This window comes from Nerophis ophidion, linkage group LG16, assembly GCF_033978795.1.
Source record: "Nerophis ophidion isolate RoL-2023_Sa linkage group LG16, RoL_Noph_v1.0, whole genome shotgun sequence".
In the NCBI taxonomy this organism is placed as follows: Eukaryota; Metazoa; Chordata; class Actinopteri; order Syngnathiformes; family Syngnathidae; genus Nerophis; species Nerophis ophidion.
In genome coordinates, this window is record NC_084626.1 from 37,772,678 (window position 1) to 37,790,545 (window position 17,868).

Consider the following 17,868-nt stretch of genomic DNA (forward strand, 5'->3'; position numbering starts at 1 on the left):
GAAATTGATTTCTGCCTATAAAGTAGTCCTGTTTGCTTAACAATGATTGTTAGGAGGAATAAAAGTAGAGCAGATAAACATTAACATTATTCAGATGTATGAGTATGTTATAGAAAAAACACTCCAAGAAAATGTTGACAGTTCCACAGTCCCATTTATGTAGCTTATGTGTAGTCTTCACCCCAACAGCTTAAAAATCTACTGTATGCTGACAAGTAGTGATGTCTAGATACCACTTTTTCAGTTCCGATGTGATATTGGCCGATACCGATGTTGATCCGATACAATATCCGCAGGAATGATTACTTTTTATTTTAAAGGGTGGAATGTTCGAAAAGGTGTGATCAAGTCAAATGACTCAAAAAACAATGGTAGGATTGAAAAACAGTAACCTACTTATCATTAACTGTCTGGTATAGACTTATGCTGTCTTTAAGTTGAAGTGGTGTGGTCATTTTTTGGAGACATCTAGTGCCCACAATAATTCATTGTTAAACTGATGACTCAGTAAGTTGAATAATGCAGACACATTTGCTACTGGATATTTTCCAATACGAATCTGCCTTCGAAACTTTGTATGTGTAAGGACTGTACAACAGTAATTATTTAATAACTGTTTAGATTAACATATGTTATGTTTTAGACTGCAATATTGTTTAATTGAGGACATTTGTTATATATGAGAAGGTGATTGGCTGCAAACTCCCACCCCTCCAGGACCTGTTCTCCTCCAGGACCAGGAGGCGTGTGGGTCAGATCACAGCTGACTCTTCTCACCCTGGACACAAAATATTCTCCCCCCATCCCTCAGGCAGGAAACTACGGTCCATTCAGACCCACACCGCCCGCCACCTGAACAGTTTTTTCCCCTCGGCCATCAGACACATGAACAATAACAAGATCTGATACCTCAGTTACAGCTCATCTTATTCTATTCTGTGTTATATGTCTTTTATGTTGCACGATTGCGCCAGGTAAAATTCCTAGTTTGTGAACCCGTTCTCAAACAATGGCAATAAAACTTTTCTGATTCTGATTATTATGAATTTCTAGCTTGTGTGCTATTGTGTGCTTATGCTGCTAACTCCCAGTAGCAATGTTTATCTTTTGTCCATCCATCCATCCATTTCCTACCGCTTATTCCCTTTCGGGGTCGCGGGGGGCGCTGGCGCCTATCTCAGCTACAATCGGGCGGAAGGCAGGGTACACCCTGGACAAGTCACCACCTCATCGCAGGGCCAACACAGATAGACAGACAACATTCACACTCACATTCACACACTAGGGCCAATTTAGTGTTGCCAATCAACCTATCCCCAGGTGCATGTTTATCTTTTGTGAATTACTTTACAAAAATTCAAGAAAAGACCAACCTTGTGTGCTTACTGGAGGGTATTTAGCTGTTAACTTGCTGTCCATTTTTGCACATGTAAACATGCTGCAGGACTGCTTGTATCGGAGCCCTCATATCAGATTTTCAATGCAAACTGATATTATCTTATCCTTCTTTTTTTGTAACTGATATCGGATATACAGTAAATATTAGATCGGGACACCACTACAGGCAAGTTGTTTTAGCCCTCAAGAACATAATCAAATAATTATTTAATTCAGGCAGACATAATTGCAGGGCTCGAATTTTACTGCGGCAGCCCTCGTCTTTCACTGTAATGCCCAAAAAATGTAAGAATGTTTATTCGACGTGAGAGGGATCACTCCAAGGTTTTTTTGTTGGCCTAACTGTTGTACTGAACCACTAGGGAGGCGTTGGAGAGGAAAAAAGCTTGTTTGTTAGACTTCATATTCATTAGCCAAATATCAAAACTTAACACAATGCTTTTTGTTACATTGTGTTTTTTTCATGTCACTAAGGTGTTACTTCAAAAATGATTCATGTGACACAGCATTTTGTTAATGTTTTATTGTGTATAGTTCATTTCTATACAACATATTTCTGCTCAAACTCTTAATGGATCCGTCCCGATACAGCATATACATCAACATATAAATGTACATCACTTAAAAAATGTAATAAATAAAAACTCTCTCTATCAAAATGTAAAAATAGAGATAAAGCCATCATGTAATGACAAAAAGCTGACAAGTTGATGTCATTAAATAATCAAAAAAATTAATATTTGTCTATAGATATATGGATAACGTTTATCTATAGTCTTTTTAAATCCAATACCATCTTCTAATGATGGTATTCTAATACCATCATGTCATTAAAAATGACATGATGGTATTACGTTTACACCCCAACACTGCTTTACGTGAGTTGTGTGGTCCTCTGTCCTCTGTTGGTTTCTGTGTTTTTATACACTTTGATTTCTATTTTACTGTTTTAATTGATTTTACCCTTTAAAATAGTTTTTAATCATATTTATTTTTATATTGTTTTTATTGGTTTTATATTTATTTATTTTTTGTTTTTATTCAGTCATTGGTGGAGCATAATATATATTTTTTAATTTTTTTATTTTTTACAATTGTTTTTAACATGGCTGTGCAGCACTTTGGAAACGTTATTGTTGTTTAAATGTGCTATATAAATAAAGTGGATTGGATTGGATTGGATTACCCAACAATCAGTAATCATGATTTAAATATTGATAACAATAATCTTAATTATTACTTTGGCCATACATGGCAGCCCTAGATCTCATACATGAACACAATTTAAAAATATATATAAATACAGTGGGGCAAAAAAGTATTTAGTCAGCCACCGATTGTACAAGTTCTCCCATTTAAAAGGATGACAGAGGTCTGTAATTTTCGTCATTAGTACACTTCAACTGTGAGAGACAGAATGTGAAAAAAAATCCGGGAATTCACATTGTAAGAATTTTAAAGAATTTATTTGTAAATTATGGTGGAAAATAAGTATTTGGTCAACCATTCAAAGCTCGCACTGATGGAAGGAGGTTTTGGCTCAACATCTCATGATACATGGCCACATTCATTCTTTTCTTAACACGGATCAATCGTCCTTTCCCCCTATCAGAAAAACAGCCCCAAACCATGATGTTTCCACCCCCATGCTTCACGGTAGTTATGGTGTTCTTGGGATGCAACTCTGTATTCTTCTTCCTCCAAACACGACAAGTTGAGATTTTACCCAAAAGTTTTATTTTGGTTTCATCTATACAAATGACATTCTCCCAATCCTCTGCTGTATCATCCATGTATCCATGTATCCATTTTGGTATCCCTCCATGATTTCTAAGTGGGAGCACTTAGAAATAATGGCGGGGTCTGACATTTTCACGGTAGATGCATGTCCACTGTATGAGAGATAACCTAAAAAGAAAAATTTAGAAATCACAATCAATGATTTTTTAACAATTTATTCGTCTGATACAGCTGAAATTAAGTATTTGAACACCTGTCTATCAGCTAGAATTCTGACCCTCAAAGACCTGTTAGTCCGCCTTTAAAAGTCCTCCTCCACTCCACTGTATTATCCTGAATCAGATGCACCTGTGTGAGGTCGTTAGCTTCATAAAGACACCTGTCCACCCCATACAATCAGTAGGACCCAAACATTCAGCATGGCTAAGAGCAAAGAGCTGTCCAAAGACAGTAGAGACAAAATTGTACAACTCCACAAGGATCAAAAGGGCTCTGGAGAAATTGCCAAGCAGCTTGGTGAAAAAAGGTCCACTGTTAGAGCAATCATGAGAAAATGGAAGAAGCTAAACATGACGGTCAATCTCAATCGGAGTGGAGCCCCATACAAGATATCACCTCGTGGGGTCTCAATGGCAGGACTTGGTCAATGACCTGAAAAGAGCTGGGACCACTGTTTCCATGTTCACTGTTGGTAATACACTAAGACGTCATGGTTTGAAATCATGCATGGCACGGAAGGTTCCCCTGCTTAAACCAGCACATGTTAAGGCCCGTCTTAAGTTTGCCAATAACCATTTGGATGATCCAGAGGAGTCATGGGAGAAAGTTTTGTGGACAGATTGGACCAAAATGTACCTTTTTGGTCATAATTCCGCTATGTGTGTTTGGAAGAAGAAGAATGATGCGTACCATCCCAAGAACACCATCCCTACTGTGAAGCATGCGGTGGTAGCATCATGCTTTTGGGGTGTTTTTTTTTGCTCATGGGACAGGAGGACTGTACTGTATTAAGGAGAGGATGACTGCAGCCATGTATTGTGAGATTTTAGCCAAAACCTCCTTCCCTTAGTCAGATCATTGTAGATGAGTAGTGGCTGGATCTTCCAACATGACAATGACCCAAAACACACAGCCAGGAAAACCAAGAAGTGGCTTCGTAAGAACCATATCTACGTTCTGGAGTGGCTTAGCCAGTCTCCAGACCTAAATCCAATTGAAAATCTTTGGAGGGAGCTGAAAGTCTGTGTTACTCAGCGACAGCCCAGAAAGCTGACTGATCTAGAGAAGATCTGTGTGGAGGAGTGGGCCAAAATCCCTCCTGCAGTCCGTGCAAACCTGGTGAAGAACTACACGTTCTTCACCAGGTTACAGAGGTCAAACTAAACGTTTGGCCTCTGTAATTGCAAAAAAAGGCTTAACAACTTAGATTTATATCGCGCTTTTCTAAACACTCATAGCGCTCACAGAGAAGTGGGACTCAACATTCATTCACACCTGGTGGTGGTTAGCTACATCAGTAGCCACAGCTGCCCTGGGGTAGACTGACGGAAGCGTGGCTGCCAGTTTGCGCCTACGGCTACTCTACCACATATTAATGTTGGTGTTCAAATACTTATTTTCAGCTGTATCACAAAAATAAATTGTGATTTCTGGATTTTTCTTTTTAGGTTATCTCTCATACAGTGGATATGCACCTACCGTTAAAGAGGTGCATGAGTCACCCGCCAGTTGAGCCTCGGCATGGATTGCGCAATGACTCGGCTAACTGCTGGCCTTCTGTGCAGTGAGTCCGTATTGCTATATGAATTATATTTTAAATTTCCAAAGTTTAGTTAGCTGAGGTATATAATGTACAGTGTATTTTGTCAACAACTGTATATGTGTAACGTATTGCTTGTGCTGAGCAACCATAAAACGTCTGCGAAGACGCACTGGGTGTGGCTCGCAGTAATCCCGCCTCCTGGATATATATGTATATATACATATATATACAGTATATATATATGTATATATATATACATATATATATACACACACACATATACATATATATATACACATATATATACAGCATACATACATATATACTGTAGATATACATATATATACTGTATATTTACACACACACACACACACACACACACACACACACATATATATATATATATATATATATATATATATATGCACACATATACATATATATATATATATATATATACAGCATATATATAAATATATATATACATGTATACATACATATATATATACTGTAGATATACATATATACTGTATATATACACACACACACACACATACATATATATATATATATATATATATATATATATATATATATATATATATATTACCTTGGTGGCCTTAAATATGAGCCCTCCTTTAAGGAAACACTCGCCTTGACCTTAAAAATTTAAAGATCGAGGCCTGTAATTGTTTCGTGGACTCTGATACAAAATGATTTTCATTCATTTCAAACAAAAATGAAAGAAAAATACTGACTTATTGTAATTAAAAAGTCATATGTCTGCAATAAAGCAGTGCATACAATCAGGCCAAGGAGATGGACCTAACATTACAAACCCTGTGACCCAAGTGTGAGTCAATGTGGCTGTGGAGAGACGCAACGAAAACCAAGATTGGAGGCGGTGCTGTCCGGCGTGTTCTGGCTCCGAGCCGCACAGCGGTACCGGTAACAGTATGACTATAAGTGGGAGAGAGATGTGGTATACATGTATATACATAAATCAAATCCCATCACACCACGAGACAGGTCACTTAATGAGAGAATTAATGTGAATAAAAATGGAGGCATTTTAGCGCAAATGAGCCCCATTTCATAAATTGTTGCTTATAGATCTTTCACGTATTCCAGGTATAAATAAAAATGTACACACATTAACAAGTAGGCTTTTAAAATATGTTATCTAATTGTTGTCTTGTTACAGTGAGGGTATGACGCTTCTGTCAAATCTATAGAGAATTTTTTGAATATACTTTACCTTGTGACACATGTATGACCCTCCCTTTTTTACTTTGTCAGTGCCAGATAGAGGACCTCTCTAAAATAAAAATGTAGATATTAGAATCAATATTCAAGCTTAAAATCGTTCTAGGAGATGTTGCGGTGGTGTGACATTACCGGGTTATTTTGTTGCTCTGCGGAGTGATGCACTGTCCACCAGTCTGACGTCCATTCCCACACATTCCCCACCATGTCAAACACACCAAAAGAATTGGCGGGAAAAGACATCACCTGCAGGGTGTCAGACATTCCGATCATATATTTGGGCTGCTAATGAACGGGAAGGATTGCAACTTTGCCAGGTGACTTTGCAGAAACAAAGGAGAAAAAGAAAAGAAAAAGGAAAGTGAAGAAAATAGTCTCCTAATTGTTAAAATTAATCGTTTTTTGGTGTCTATAGAAAAACACAAATATTGTAACGCCAGCTTTCTTCAAAATGTATTAGAGGTGTATGATAAAATGTATTTTATTTTAGGAGTTATCAGGTCAGACTGATGAATCCAATACAATAAAAAATTACTCAGCTAACCGATATAAATGCTCTTACGAGGTGAGATTACCAACACTGTGCAGTAGTGGGGTTAGGGTGGGCAAATGAAGCACTCCTTTTCTCTTACATAAAATGCTTCAAGCCTGCCAACAACTTCCTCTGAGCTCATTGTAAACAAACATGGCGTTAATCTTGTTCTACTTTGTCACAATTCAGAGGAAGACTTGTGTGTGTTATTTGCAAAATATACTTTGCAAATATTCCACTAGGATGAAAATAACATCACGCATCAACACATCAGTCCTTATAAGCCACTATTGCTACGACAGTGTTTTGAAAGTGTACTTTTTAATGTTATAGCCAGACTTAGTAAGAAGACCTAATGAACCTAATTGGACTAGTATTTTGAAAGCCTATGAAGGCAGGTGCTGCCAGAAAAGCTGCCACAGAACCAGAAAAAAGGTACCGTCAGGAAAAATCTACAGGTACAGTTTGTCAAATCCACCTTTGTTTGAGTGTTTCTTACCTTAAATCTCCATTTGAAACATAATAGAGAAAATATTTTTGGTTATCATTCTTTAATAACAGGAGGTATCAGCAACATTTTTTTTTCATGCATCCCTATGTAATATTAACAATTATACTAGCTGTCGTCACCTATAACACAAAACTAAACTTATTCAGATAGCTTAGTATAATTGACCTACCGGTATATCTAATTGGTGTTAACTAAGTGGTAAATTGTTAAATTGTTGTACTAGCGCTTTTCTACCCCCTTTTAAGGAGCCCAAAGTGCTTTGACAGTATTTCCACATTCACCCATTCACACACTGATGGCGGGAGCTGCCATGCAAGGCGCTAACCAGGGCCCATCAGGAGCAAGGGTGAAGTGTCTTGCCCAAGGACACAACGGACGAGACTAGGATGGTAGAAGGTGGGGATTGAACCAGTAACCCTCAGATTGCTGGCACGGCCACTCTCCCAACTTCGCCACACCGTCCCCCAACACATCTTTAAATGCACAAAATGTATCAATGTGCAACCTTAAATTTTGCTAGAAACAGATTGTACACACCTGCACTACACCAAAATCTAAGATTCTATGGTATACAGCTATTCGTATAGTGCACGTAATACAACTACAATCATGTTATTCATAAGATCTGCAAAAACCTGAGTTTATCATTAGCATTTTTTAGCCACCGTGCAGCCCTTTGAGACACTAGTGATTTAGGGCTATATAAGTAAACATTGATTGATTGATTGATTGATTTTTTATTTCCTGTGGATTCTCATCACTAATAAATCTCCTAAGTCAATTATAAATCCGGTTTCTTCCAGCTAAATTATGAAATCTATTCGACAGGGCCAAATGGCAGGATTTCATTTCCTGACCCTTATGATCTTACCGGTGAGGTTTTGACATATCCATCTTCTGCAGAATTATGTTGGGGGAAGTCCCCCTGCCAGAGGTTGGCGAAGTGTTGCCCCTTTGGGTTCAGCAGATTTCCCCATGGGTAAAGTCTACGAGTAACAATGAAATAGAAAAATATTGCATACAGAACTAGTGAGGGTGGAATTTTCACTCTCACCTGTCTCTTAAGTTGCCCCTACAGGCGTACTCCCACTCTGCTTCTGTGGGAAGCCTCTTGCTGACCCATGTACAGTAGGTAACAGCGTCTGCCCAAGACACATGAATAACAGGATGATCCAGTCTGGAAAAACACATTATTTTAGTTTTTTCATCAAAACCGATTTAAAAATTGGTGTTCTTTCCAAATCAAAGCTCCTTACCTGTCTTTGATATCACTGTCAGAACCCTCTGGGTGTCTCCAGTTGGCACCATTTACTGGGAGCCACCAGGGGGCAGCAGCCACCTTGAAATGCAAGCATTTATGTGAATGATCCATCCATCCATCCATTTCCACCACTTATTCCCTTTGGGGTCGCGGGGGGGGCGCTGGTGCCTATCTCGGATACAATCGGGCAGAAGGCGGTGTACACCCTGGACAAGTCACTACCTCATCGCAGGGCCAACACAAATAGACAACATTCACATTCACACACTAGTGCCAATTTAATGTTGCCAATCAACCTATCCCCAGGTGCATGTCTTTGGAGGTGGGAGGAAGCCGGAGTACCCGGAGGGAACCCACGCAGTCACGGGGAGGACATGCAAACTCCACACAGAAAGATCCCGAGCCAGGGATTGAGTCCAGGACTACTCAGGACCTTGGTATTGTAAGGCAGACGCACTAACCCCTCTCCCACCGTGCTACCGTGAATGATCCAGTTGAGGACTATAATACTGTATTTCCAACTATTGAGCCAAATAAAGTGAAATGTATTTTTTTACTGCTGTGGATTGCTTCCTGCTGATGTGCACTGTAACTAAGGGACAGAGTGTCTCGGATGGTGCTGACAACTTGAGGGTTCTAGGTTCCATCCCAGCTTCCGCCATCGTAGCCACGTCTGTTGTGTCCTTGGGCGATACACTTCACCCTTGCTCCAGATTTGCCATCAGTGTGTGAATGGGTGAATGTGGAAATAGTGTCAAATAGCTTTGACACTATCAATTGAAGGTAACAAAGCGCAATAACCCATTTACCATATGCAATGGGGAACAAAAACGCATGTCAGCAGGAAACGGTGGTAAAACAAAGCCCCAGAAAGGGCATGGTTTCAATGGCCACCACAAAAACAGAATCAGTATTGGGATAGTTGAGCGGTCTATAAGAGGAAACGTTTTATGTAAAATAATACATTTACTTACCGCTTGTGTGATTTGGCTTTTGACATTCTCACTCAGAATTCCTTCAAAAACAAACGAATCCCCAAACTTCTCTGCCTGAGAGAATAAAAAGCGATATGTGAATGACCCGTCAGTTTGCTGTATTAAGTAAAACAATACACGCATAGCAATTTGGACTTGACTAGCACCTCGGTCACGTAGCCTGTGGCATTAAAAAAGCTCTGGAACTGTCGGTTGGTGACTTCCTGGATGTCCATGTAGAAAGAGTCCACATGGACCCGCCTCTGAGGACCCTCGCCATCAGCAGGGATGCCTGGGTTGTCTGTTCCCATTAGAAATTCTCCGCCAGAAATCAGCACCATCTACAGTAAATGCAGGAAATAGTCATGCAAATGTTGTGATTTTCTATCTTCGGTTCGTCAAACAACATATTTACAAGCGGGAACAACTCATCAAATCCGCGTATTTAAGCGCCCAAACAAACTGCAAACTGACCCAATGTGGGGCCAAAGAAAGTTGCGAGGTGTAGGATACTGTGTGACAACAGTGCGACCTCCTGTGCCATAAAGCGCTATCTTGCGCATGGAAATGACTGCCTCCATTGATGTAAATACATTTGTGTGAACACACAACCCTTCGTTCGCTTGTTCTTTGATATGACACGAGCGCCAGCACTTTGATAAAGAAGGTAAATAACACTACAAAGTTAAATAAATAACTCGGGGCAAAGTAAGGAAGTGGTATTGGTGTGTTTCTATCTACCCCTGTACCAACTAGTATTCAAGAAAAGGTGAAAGTGATGTTATATGTTAATATACCTGTATTTCAGAGGTCATTTATATGCATTGTTTTCTGCTTACAAAAGTACAATTATTTTCTGTAAAATGTATGTTGTGTTAATATTTTCAGATGTCTGGAACAGATTAATTGGATTTGTGCGCACAATTGCTATTGTTTTTGTTCGAGTCACTCTTTAGAAAGAAAAGATGAAAAAACTGAACTACCGCTGTATGCAAAAGCAGTTATTATAGAATTGTCCCTCGAGAAAGTATAATATCACTGTTACAGAAATGTTAGGGGTGTACTTACTTTGTTGATAGAACTTATAATGTGGTAAAAGACAGACTTTGTCACGGTGTACGAGCTTTTTTTTGTGACTTTTTTTTTAACATCCGGTCAAACCACAAACATGTGGCTTTCCTCTTCTTTTTTAAGTGTGAACGGTGGAGAGGTCCCCGGGAGGTGATCTAGTGATCACTTCCTGAGGATCCTTGATGCCGAGGAATATTCATCCATCTTGTTATGGTCTGGATCGTCTGCTGATTCTGAGCCAGTGCAGGATGGATGGATGTATACAATATCTGGGTACTTTTTCTAATAATAATAACCTTGAGTTGTTAAAACCCAAGCGCACCTTTCTCCTTAAGCGTGCATGTGAGGGTGTATGAGTGGAAGTGTGCATGTATGTGAGTGAGCAAGTATGATTGTCAAATGCGATTTTAACTGTAAAATTCAATAAAATATAATTGCAAAAAAAAAAAAAAGATGTCTGGAACAGATTAAATGGATTTGTGCAAAAAATTGCTACTGTTTTTGTTCGAATCGCTCTTTGGAATGGAAAGATATCAAAAACTGGACTACCACAGTACAAGCTGTACACGGACTCCTCTAACGTGTATCTATATGCAAAGAATTGTCCCTTGAGAAAGTATAATAACGCTGTTACAGAAATGTGAGGGGTGTATTCACTTTGTTGATACACCATATAATGTGATAAAATATAGGCTTTATCTATTTAGGACACACACACAAAAAAGGGGAGTTTAGCTAAGAAAACTTACATTATATATTTTTGTCAGTCATAGTAATTGTTTTATCCATCCATCCATTTTCTAACGCTTGTCCCTTTTGGCGTCGCGAGGGGTGCTGGAAATTATGTAATTATGTACAAGGTGAGTGTCTACAGCAGCACATTAGGCACCTAAATTTCGTAATTTTACGTTTTAATATTGTGAATCTGTGTACTCTACCATGTTTTAAATATGTTTGTCTTAATTTTAATATCAATTTGCCAAGACAGTGGAGATGACAATTAGCCATTGGCTATAATCTCACATATTTACATGGCAAACGTTCATTAATATGTATTGTCCTCTTTTTAAATAAACAAAATCTCAGTTTATAGCCTCCAGCAGTCACAGGTACCGCCTCATAAATACACAAAAGGAGTTAAGTAATTAGTTTATGACAAGCGTTACCTTACTTAGTATCTTCTCCTCTCCATTTGCATCAGAAAGCACCTCATTTGCTCCTATAGAATAGGGTACTCCTGCTTCCTCCCACTTTCAAAGACATGCACCTGGGGATAGGTTGATTGGCAACACTAAATTAGCCCTGTGAATGTGAGTGTGAATGTTGTCTGTCTATCTATGTAGGCCCTGTGATGAGGTGGCGACTTGTCCAGAGTGTATGACACCTTCCGCCCGATTGTAGCTGAGATAGGCAATGGATGGATGGATTTATTTATAAATGATAAATGGGTTGTACTTGTATAGCGCTTTTCTACCTTCAAGGTACTCAAAGCGCTTTGACACTACTTCCACATTTACCCATTCACACATACATTCACACACTGATGGAGGGAGCTGCCATGCAAGGCACCAACCAGCACCCATCAGGAGCAAGGGTGAAGTGTCTTGCTCAGGACACAACGGACGTGACGAGGTTGGTTCTAGGTGGGATTTGAACCAGTGACCCTCGGGTTGCGCACGGCCACTCTTCCACTGCGCCACGACGTCCCTTATCTAGCGCTTTTCTCTAGTGACTCAAAGCGCTTTTTACATAGTTAAACCCAACATCCAATAACCAATATCAGGGACGGTGTGGCGCAGCGGAAGAGTGGCCGTGCGCAACCCAAGGGTCCCTGGTTCAATCCCCACCTAGTACCAACCTCGTCACGTCCGTTGTGTCCTGAGCAAGACACTTCATCCTTGCTCCTGATGGATGCTGGTTAGCGCCTTGCATGGCAGCTCCCTCCATCAGTGTGTGAATGTGTGTGTGAATGGGTGAATGGGGAAGTAGTGTCGAAGCGCTTTGAGTACCTTGAAAGTAGTAAAGCAAGCACAACCCATGTACCATTTACCATTCTGTTATTAATTGTAATAGCTTCTAATACAAACTTTTAGTCTTTTGAAAATTCCATCCATCCATTTCCTACCGCTTATTCCCTTTGGGGTTGCGGGGGGCGCTGGTGCCTATCTCAGCTACAATTGGGCGGAAGGCAGCGTACACCCTGGACAAGTCGCCACTTCATCACAGGGCCAACACAGATAGACAGACAACATTCACACTCACATTCCTACATTAGGGCCAATTTAGTGTTGCCAATCAACCTATCCCCAGGTGCATGTCTTTGGAAGTGGGAGGAAGCCGGAGTACCTGGAGGGAACCCACACAGTCACGGGGAGAACATACAAACTCCACACAGAAAGATCCCGAGCCCGGGATTGAACACTGACTACTCAGGACCTTCGTATTGTGAGGCAGACTGTGTAAGCATTTTGCAAATTTGGACGCGATCTAACAACAAAACAGTCTCCCAACACTGCGTAGATGGCATCAAGGCCTATTTATCCATGCGTGAGGGTTGGGAAACGAAGGTGTTTGGCGAGGGAAGTGTGGATTCAGGCCGGGTGGCCTATTTAAAGTTCCAGGTAACCCTACATTATTATATTTTATAAATAGTAAACCAAGTTGTGGTAGTAGTTTAGTCAGTAGTTTAGTCGTGGATGTACACTGTAAAGTGTTGAATCCAATAAACATTTGATTTGATTTGATTTGACTTTGATTTGATTTGACATTAAATTTGCAAAATGCAGTTGCGCATTTTGCAAATTGCGCCCGTTGGTATTGTGCTTACAACACTGACGCACTAACCCCGCTGACACCGTGAAGCCTTTTTGTAACTTTACAAATGTTAATATTGTAAAACTGTGTACTGTACCATGTTTTGAATGTGTTTGTCTTAATTTTATTATCAATTTACCAAGACAGTGGAGATGAAAGTTAGCCATTGGCTACAATCTCACAAATGAACATACTAATAAACTGGCACTCATCGAGGGTGGACGCTCCAGTTTCCTCTCCCTTATCTCTCCTGCTTGCTTCCTTTTTTTGTCTTGTCTTAACTTTCTTGTTGCCTCTTTCTGCACTGCTCTCCAAATCTAAACATTGGAACTATTGAAATGGCCTCAACAAAATTGACAAGATCTTGGGACTGGGGGAACCTGCTGTCGTGACGAAGCGGTTGTTGCTGGACACACGACGGACTCTTGGGAGAAGAAGGAGTGCCGCGTGCCTGGCGACCCTTTTCTGTCGAGGGCGTAAAGATATCCACCTATTCGGAATTATGACAACAGGACATCTGCTGATTGGAGTAAGCGTTGCTCTGGCAGTCTTCAAAGTACCCCAAAGCTGCCACAAATGTTTGGAGGGCGTGGGAAGAACTGTGGATTACATCGGACTGTCTACCCCGCAGTTTGGAGGACCAGTCATAGACAATTTAGAGTGAAAAGCAAATTTTACTTTCACCCGCATAAAAAACATTCTAATTTGGATTGTTTCCCTGGCTTTGAGACTCTCCCGAAGGATGGTGCAGTGAAGACACAACAAACTCTCTTTTTGTCTCTCATGGACGCACACCTGTTGTTGTTGACTTTGGACTAGCGACTGCAATACATCAAGGCCGCGGAACAGAGACACAATATGGGCTTACACACACACACACACACACACACACACACACACACACACACACACACACACACACACACATATAAGCCACACATACACACCCCATCCCCCCCCCCCCAACCCAACGCCCTCGACGCAAATCCCGTACAGAGCTGCAACCTACCACCATCACTTTGAACTACCTTCCCTCCGTTGCTAAATATCTCAAGATGTATGTTGTAATATGTATATGTGCTTTGCTATGGAGGTTCAGACTTGGCCCCCTTAGGAGCCCAGTCTGGATTGTATTTTTTTACCCATCCTTCCCCAGCGTTTACCTTTTTCCCATCGTTTATCAGCGTTCTTGTTCATTAACCCTGTACACTGTTTGTCTAATCTTGAACAGGTTTGTGCTGAAAACAAAGTTTCGTTGTACTTGTACAATGACAATAAAGACCTATCCTATCCTATGTCAAACGTTAATTAATATGTATTGTCAAAATCTCAGTTTATAGCCTCCAACAGACACAGGTACCGCCTCATAAATACACAAAAGGAGAGGAGTTATTAGTTTATGACACACGTTACCTTACTTAGTATCTTCTCCTCCCCATTTGCATCAGAAAACACCTCATTTGCTCCTATAGAATATTTTACAGCTGCATCCTGCGATGATGTCTTGTGCTCTACACCGGGGTCTCTCTTCAAACTCTCACAGCCACAGCTCGCTCTGCCCTGCACGGCTTCTGGCTCCGACTGAGCCCCGCATACATACACTTTGTCCAGGCGTCCCCCCAAAAATATCAATACAGCCCAAAATCGGAGCATTGTCGCTCAGGCACCTTTTGTGTTGTTTACACTTCCACTTCCGCAAAGTCACGTGATCAGTCTTCTTCCGCTTTGCTTTTTTTTTTTTAATTACCCAGCTGGTCAAAGTACTTGAATACATTGCCGTAAAAAACAACAAAATAGCTTAGCTTGTAAAATAAGTGTTTTTTATCGAAGATGAAAGGAAATATTTGCCACTTAGTTGTGGTGTGATATGAGAATATTTCCCGGAGAAAAACAGTGCCGCCTGGCGGGAAGAAGCGGCAGCGGTCGAGTAGCAGCGGGAGCTCAGAGCTACGCCTGTCCGCCTGCCTGCTCGCCTCCTCGGCGGCCGAGCTGTCACAAACACGGGCTGGGTCCAACTCGCTGGGTCTCACTATCGGCCAGCCGAAGGAGAGGAGAAAAGGGAGAACGAACCCGCCGTCATGTTGTCGTAACTCGCTTTCGAAGAGCTGAACATCGTACAACATCGCCACCGAGGTAAAGTTGAGCCTCAAAACTTACTTTCTTCTCTTCATCATGTCTCTCACGGAGAGAAAAGATGGAGCTCTCTCCTTAAATGGACAGCATGTTTTCTTCTCCACTGCTGAAGACCGTTATCTCTTGCTCAACCATGTTTGGATTTTCTTGATCGATTCAAATTCAAAATGTGTTTTGTTTTACTCAAAAATGACAACCATGCAGGATTGTGTGCAAGACAGTTAAATGCAAAAACAATCTTTATTTTGGGTCTGTTAGGCTACACTAATCTGTGTCAGACGGAGCAAAGTGGACCTGTTGCAGGTGCACAGCTTCCTGTTTGCTGCAGAAATTATTAACTATTCAGCTGAGCCAGCAGGACTCAATTTCTCTGACATGAAAGGTTGTTTACTGTAGATGCAAATACATGCATTACTTATCTAATGATAATCTAGGAAGCCACTAAAGGGACATGGATGTTTTGCGAGATCTTGCAATACTTTTGCGAGATTTCGCAAAAGTATTGCGAGATTTCGCAATACTTTTGCGAGATTTCAAAAAAGTATTGTGAGATTTAGCAATACTTTTTGCGAGATCTCGTAAAATGTTCTTTTCCTATGTCGTTGAACAGGAAGTTAAACAGATTCATCGATGGCGGACCTTGATGTGAAACAGACAACGCGATGTAGGAGCGGGAGCATGCGCGAGCCTACCCATCATCTGTGCTCTGTTGTGGGACCATAATACGATTTGATGCCTTTATATGTTAGGCCAATACTAAAATAGAAATCAATAAACTTCTCCCACGGATGATGGATAGGCTCCTCCATTGTTTTGTCTGTTTCACTTCCAGTTCACCATCGCTGTGTCTGTTTTAATTCCGGTTCACTGACATAGGAAAAAAAAATACTGCGAGATATCGCAAAAAGTATTGCGAGATCTCGCAAAACATGTTTTTCCCCCTCTTGTCCTTTTAGGGGCTCCGTAATAATCCATCCATCCATTTTCTACCGCTTATTCCCTTTCGGGGTCGCGGGGGGCGCTGGCGCCTATCTCAGCTACAATCGGGCGGAAGGCAGGGTACACCTTGGACAAGTCGCCACCTCATCGCAGGGCCACTCCGTAATAATCAAACTACCATTTAAAAAGGAATCATTGTTATGGTGACAGCTACGATAAACCATTTTACTTCTGAAAACTTTTCTTGACATTCATTTTCTCTTGCGATAGGTGTCTCTTGGGTGTGTGTCCAACATGTCGGATAAAATGTCCAGCTTCTTGCACATCGGGGACATCTGCTCCCTGTACGCGGAGGGATCTACCAATGGGTTCATCAGCACCCTGGGGTAAGTGCATTGGACTGGCCCACACGATTACCACATTCGTGCACACCCCATATCATACGATGTTTTAACCAAATGTTTTTGTATTATATGGTTTTCTGTGTTAGCTTGCTTTAAACTACCCATTCTACCCCAGCTCTCTCCCATCTCTATGACACCATCACTAGTTGATGCTGTAATTCTCCGGAAACAAAGTTAAACCACCAGTATCTGTTTATTTTGTATATTGATTACCCCAGTGGCGGGCCATGCATTTCCCACCTAGGCCTTCAGTGATGTCCGACTCCAATAATTACCAAAATACCATCATTTATGTCACCACATTACCATTGCTGGAGAAATACTATACAGAAACACATTTACACACTACTAGGTATTGGGTAATCACCACATCAATGGTGTACAAAACAGGTTATTTTCTGGCGCATTTCAAAATCAAAAAACCCGCATCAGAAATTAAAGCATATCTTATACGGAACTGTCAAAATAAAAATAAAAACATATCAAACGTGAAAAAACAAAAATTCACAATTTCAAGAACCCATTCGAGCTTCCGTGGTTGGCCCGTCTCACAAGATGTGGTTTTTTCTTTAAATATCCTTCTTGAAAATGGCTTTTGCAAATGTATGTGTTGTCTTGTCTAATCATAAAAGATGCAGACAAGGCGTGTTGGCTGAGTTTTTAAAAGTTTACTCCACAGCGGCATGGCTACTTTCAACCTAAACGGGGCTATCACGCATGCTCTTCACTACTGTGGCATGCTGGGTAATGGAGTTCTTATGTTACCTAGCTCATAACATCTCAATATATATCTGCCTTAGGCCAGCTGGAAGGCCTTACTGACAACAACTTGTGAACTGATTGTCTATCGCAACTGCCGGTCAAATGTTCGTGCCCGTTCACTTACAGTGCACGGACGACCGCATTGTTTATTCTGAAGGCCCGGGCAGATTTCGTATAGCATGGCAACATAAGCTAGTTGAATTATGATTGGATAAAAATGCTATAACCTAAAAAACAACAGCACTGGAAGGAACATAATATGGCATGAAGAGAATATGAATATTTTTAGATATTTAGGGAA

At 40.7% G+C, this 17,868-nt stretch overlaps 2 protein-coding genes across 6 annotated transcripts in view; one reads left to right on the forward strand and one right to left on the reverse strand.

Moving 5' to 3' along the window:
* Window positions 1-2,848: 2,848 nt before the first annotated feature.
* Window positions 2,849-15,048, reverse strand: sumf1 (sulfatase modifying factor 1). 3 transcript variants are annotated; one of them, XM_061875146.1, is made up of 9 exons: window positions 14,743-15,048; window positions 9,612-9,785; window positions 9,445-9,519; window positions 8,466-8,548; window positions 8,264-8,386; window positions 8,081-8,195; window positions 6,299-6,412; window positions 6,159-6,218; window positions 2,849-5,860 (listed from the first exon to the last, which is right to left on the reverse strand). In XM_061875146.1, exons 1-9 carry the CDS (start codon window positions 14,980-14,982, stop codon window positions 5,759-5,761), a joined length of 1,086 nt encoding a protein of 361 aa, XP_061731130.1. In that variant the 5' UTR covers window positions 14,983-15,048; the 3' UTR covers window positions 2,849-5,758. The 3 variants fall into 3 exon arrangements, with proteins under 3 accessions (XP_061731130.1, XP_061731132.1, XP_061731131.1); XM_061875148.1 differs by having other exon boundaries at window positions 14,997-15,031; XM_061875147.1 differs by lacking the exon at window positions 14,743-15,048 and adding an exon at window positions 11,682-11,738.
* Window positions 15,049-15,107: 59 nt separating this feature from the next.
* LOC133535366 (inositol 1,4,5-trisphosphate receptor type 1) overlaps window positions 15,108-17,868 on the forward strand; it is a 208,308-nt gene continuing 205,547 nt past the window's right edge. For 2 of the 3 annotated variants that reach the window (XM_061875143.1, XM_061875144.1), the window contains exons 1-2: window positions 15,108-15,462; window positions 16,672-16,787. In XM_061875143.1, the coding sequence (XP_061731127.1) occupies window positions 16,696-16,787 (92 nt within the window). In that variant the 5' untranslated portion in view covers window positions 15,108-15,462; window positions 16,672-16,695. The remainder of the gene's footprint in view (window positions 15,463-16,671; window positions 16,788-17,868) is intronic. The other variant, XM_061875145.1, reaches the window with a different exon arrangement.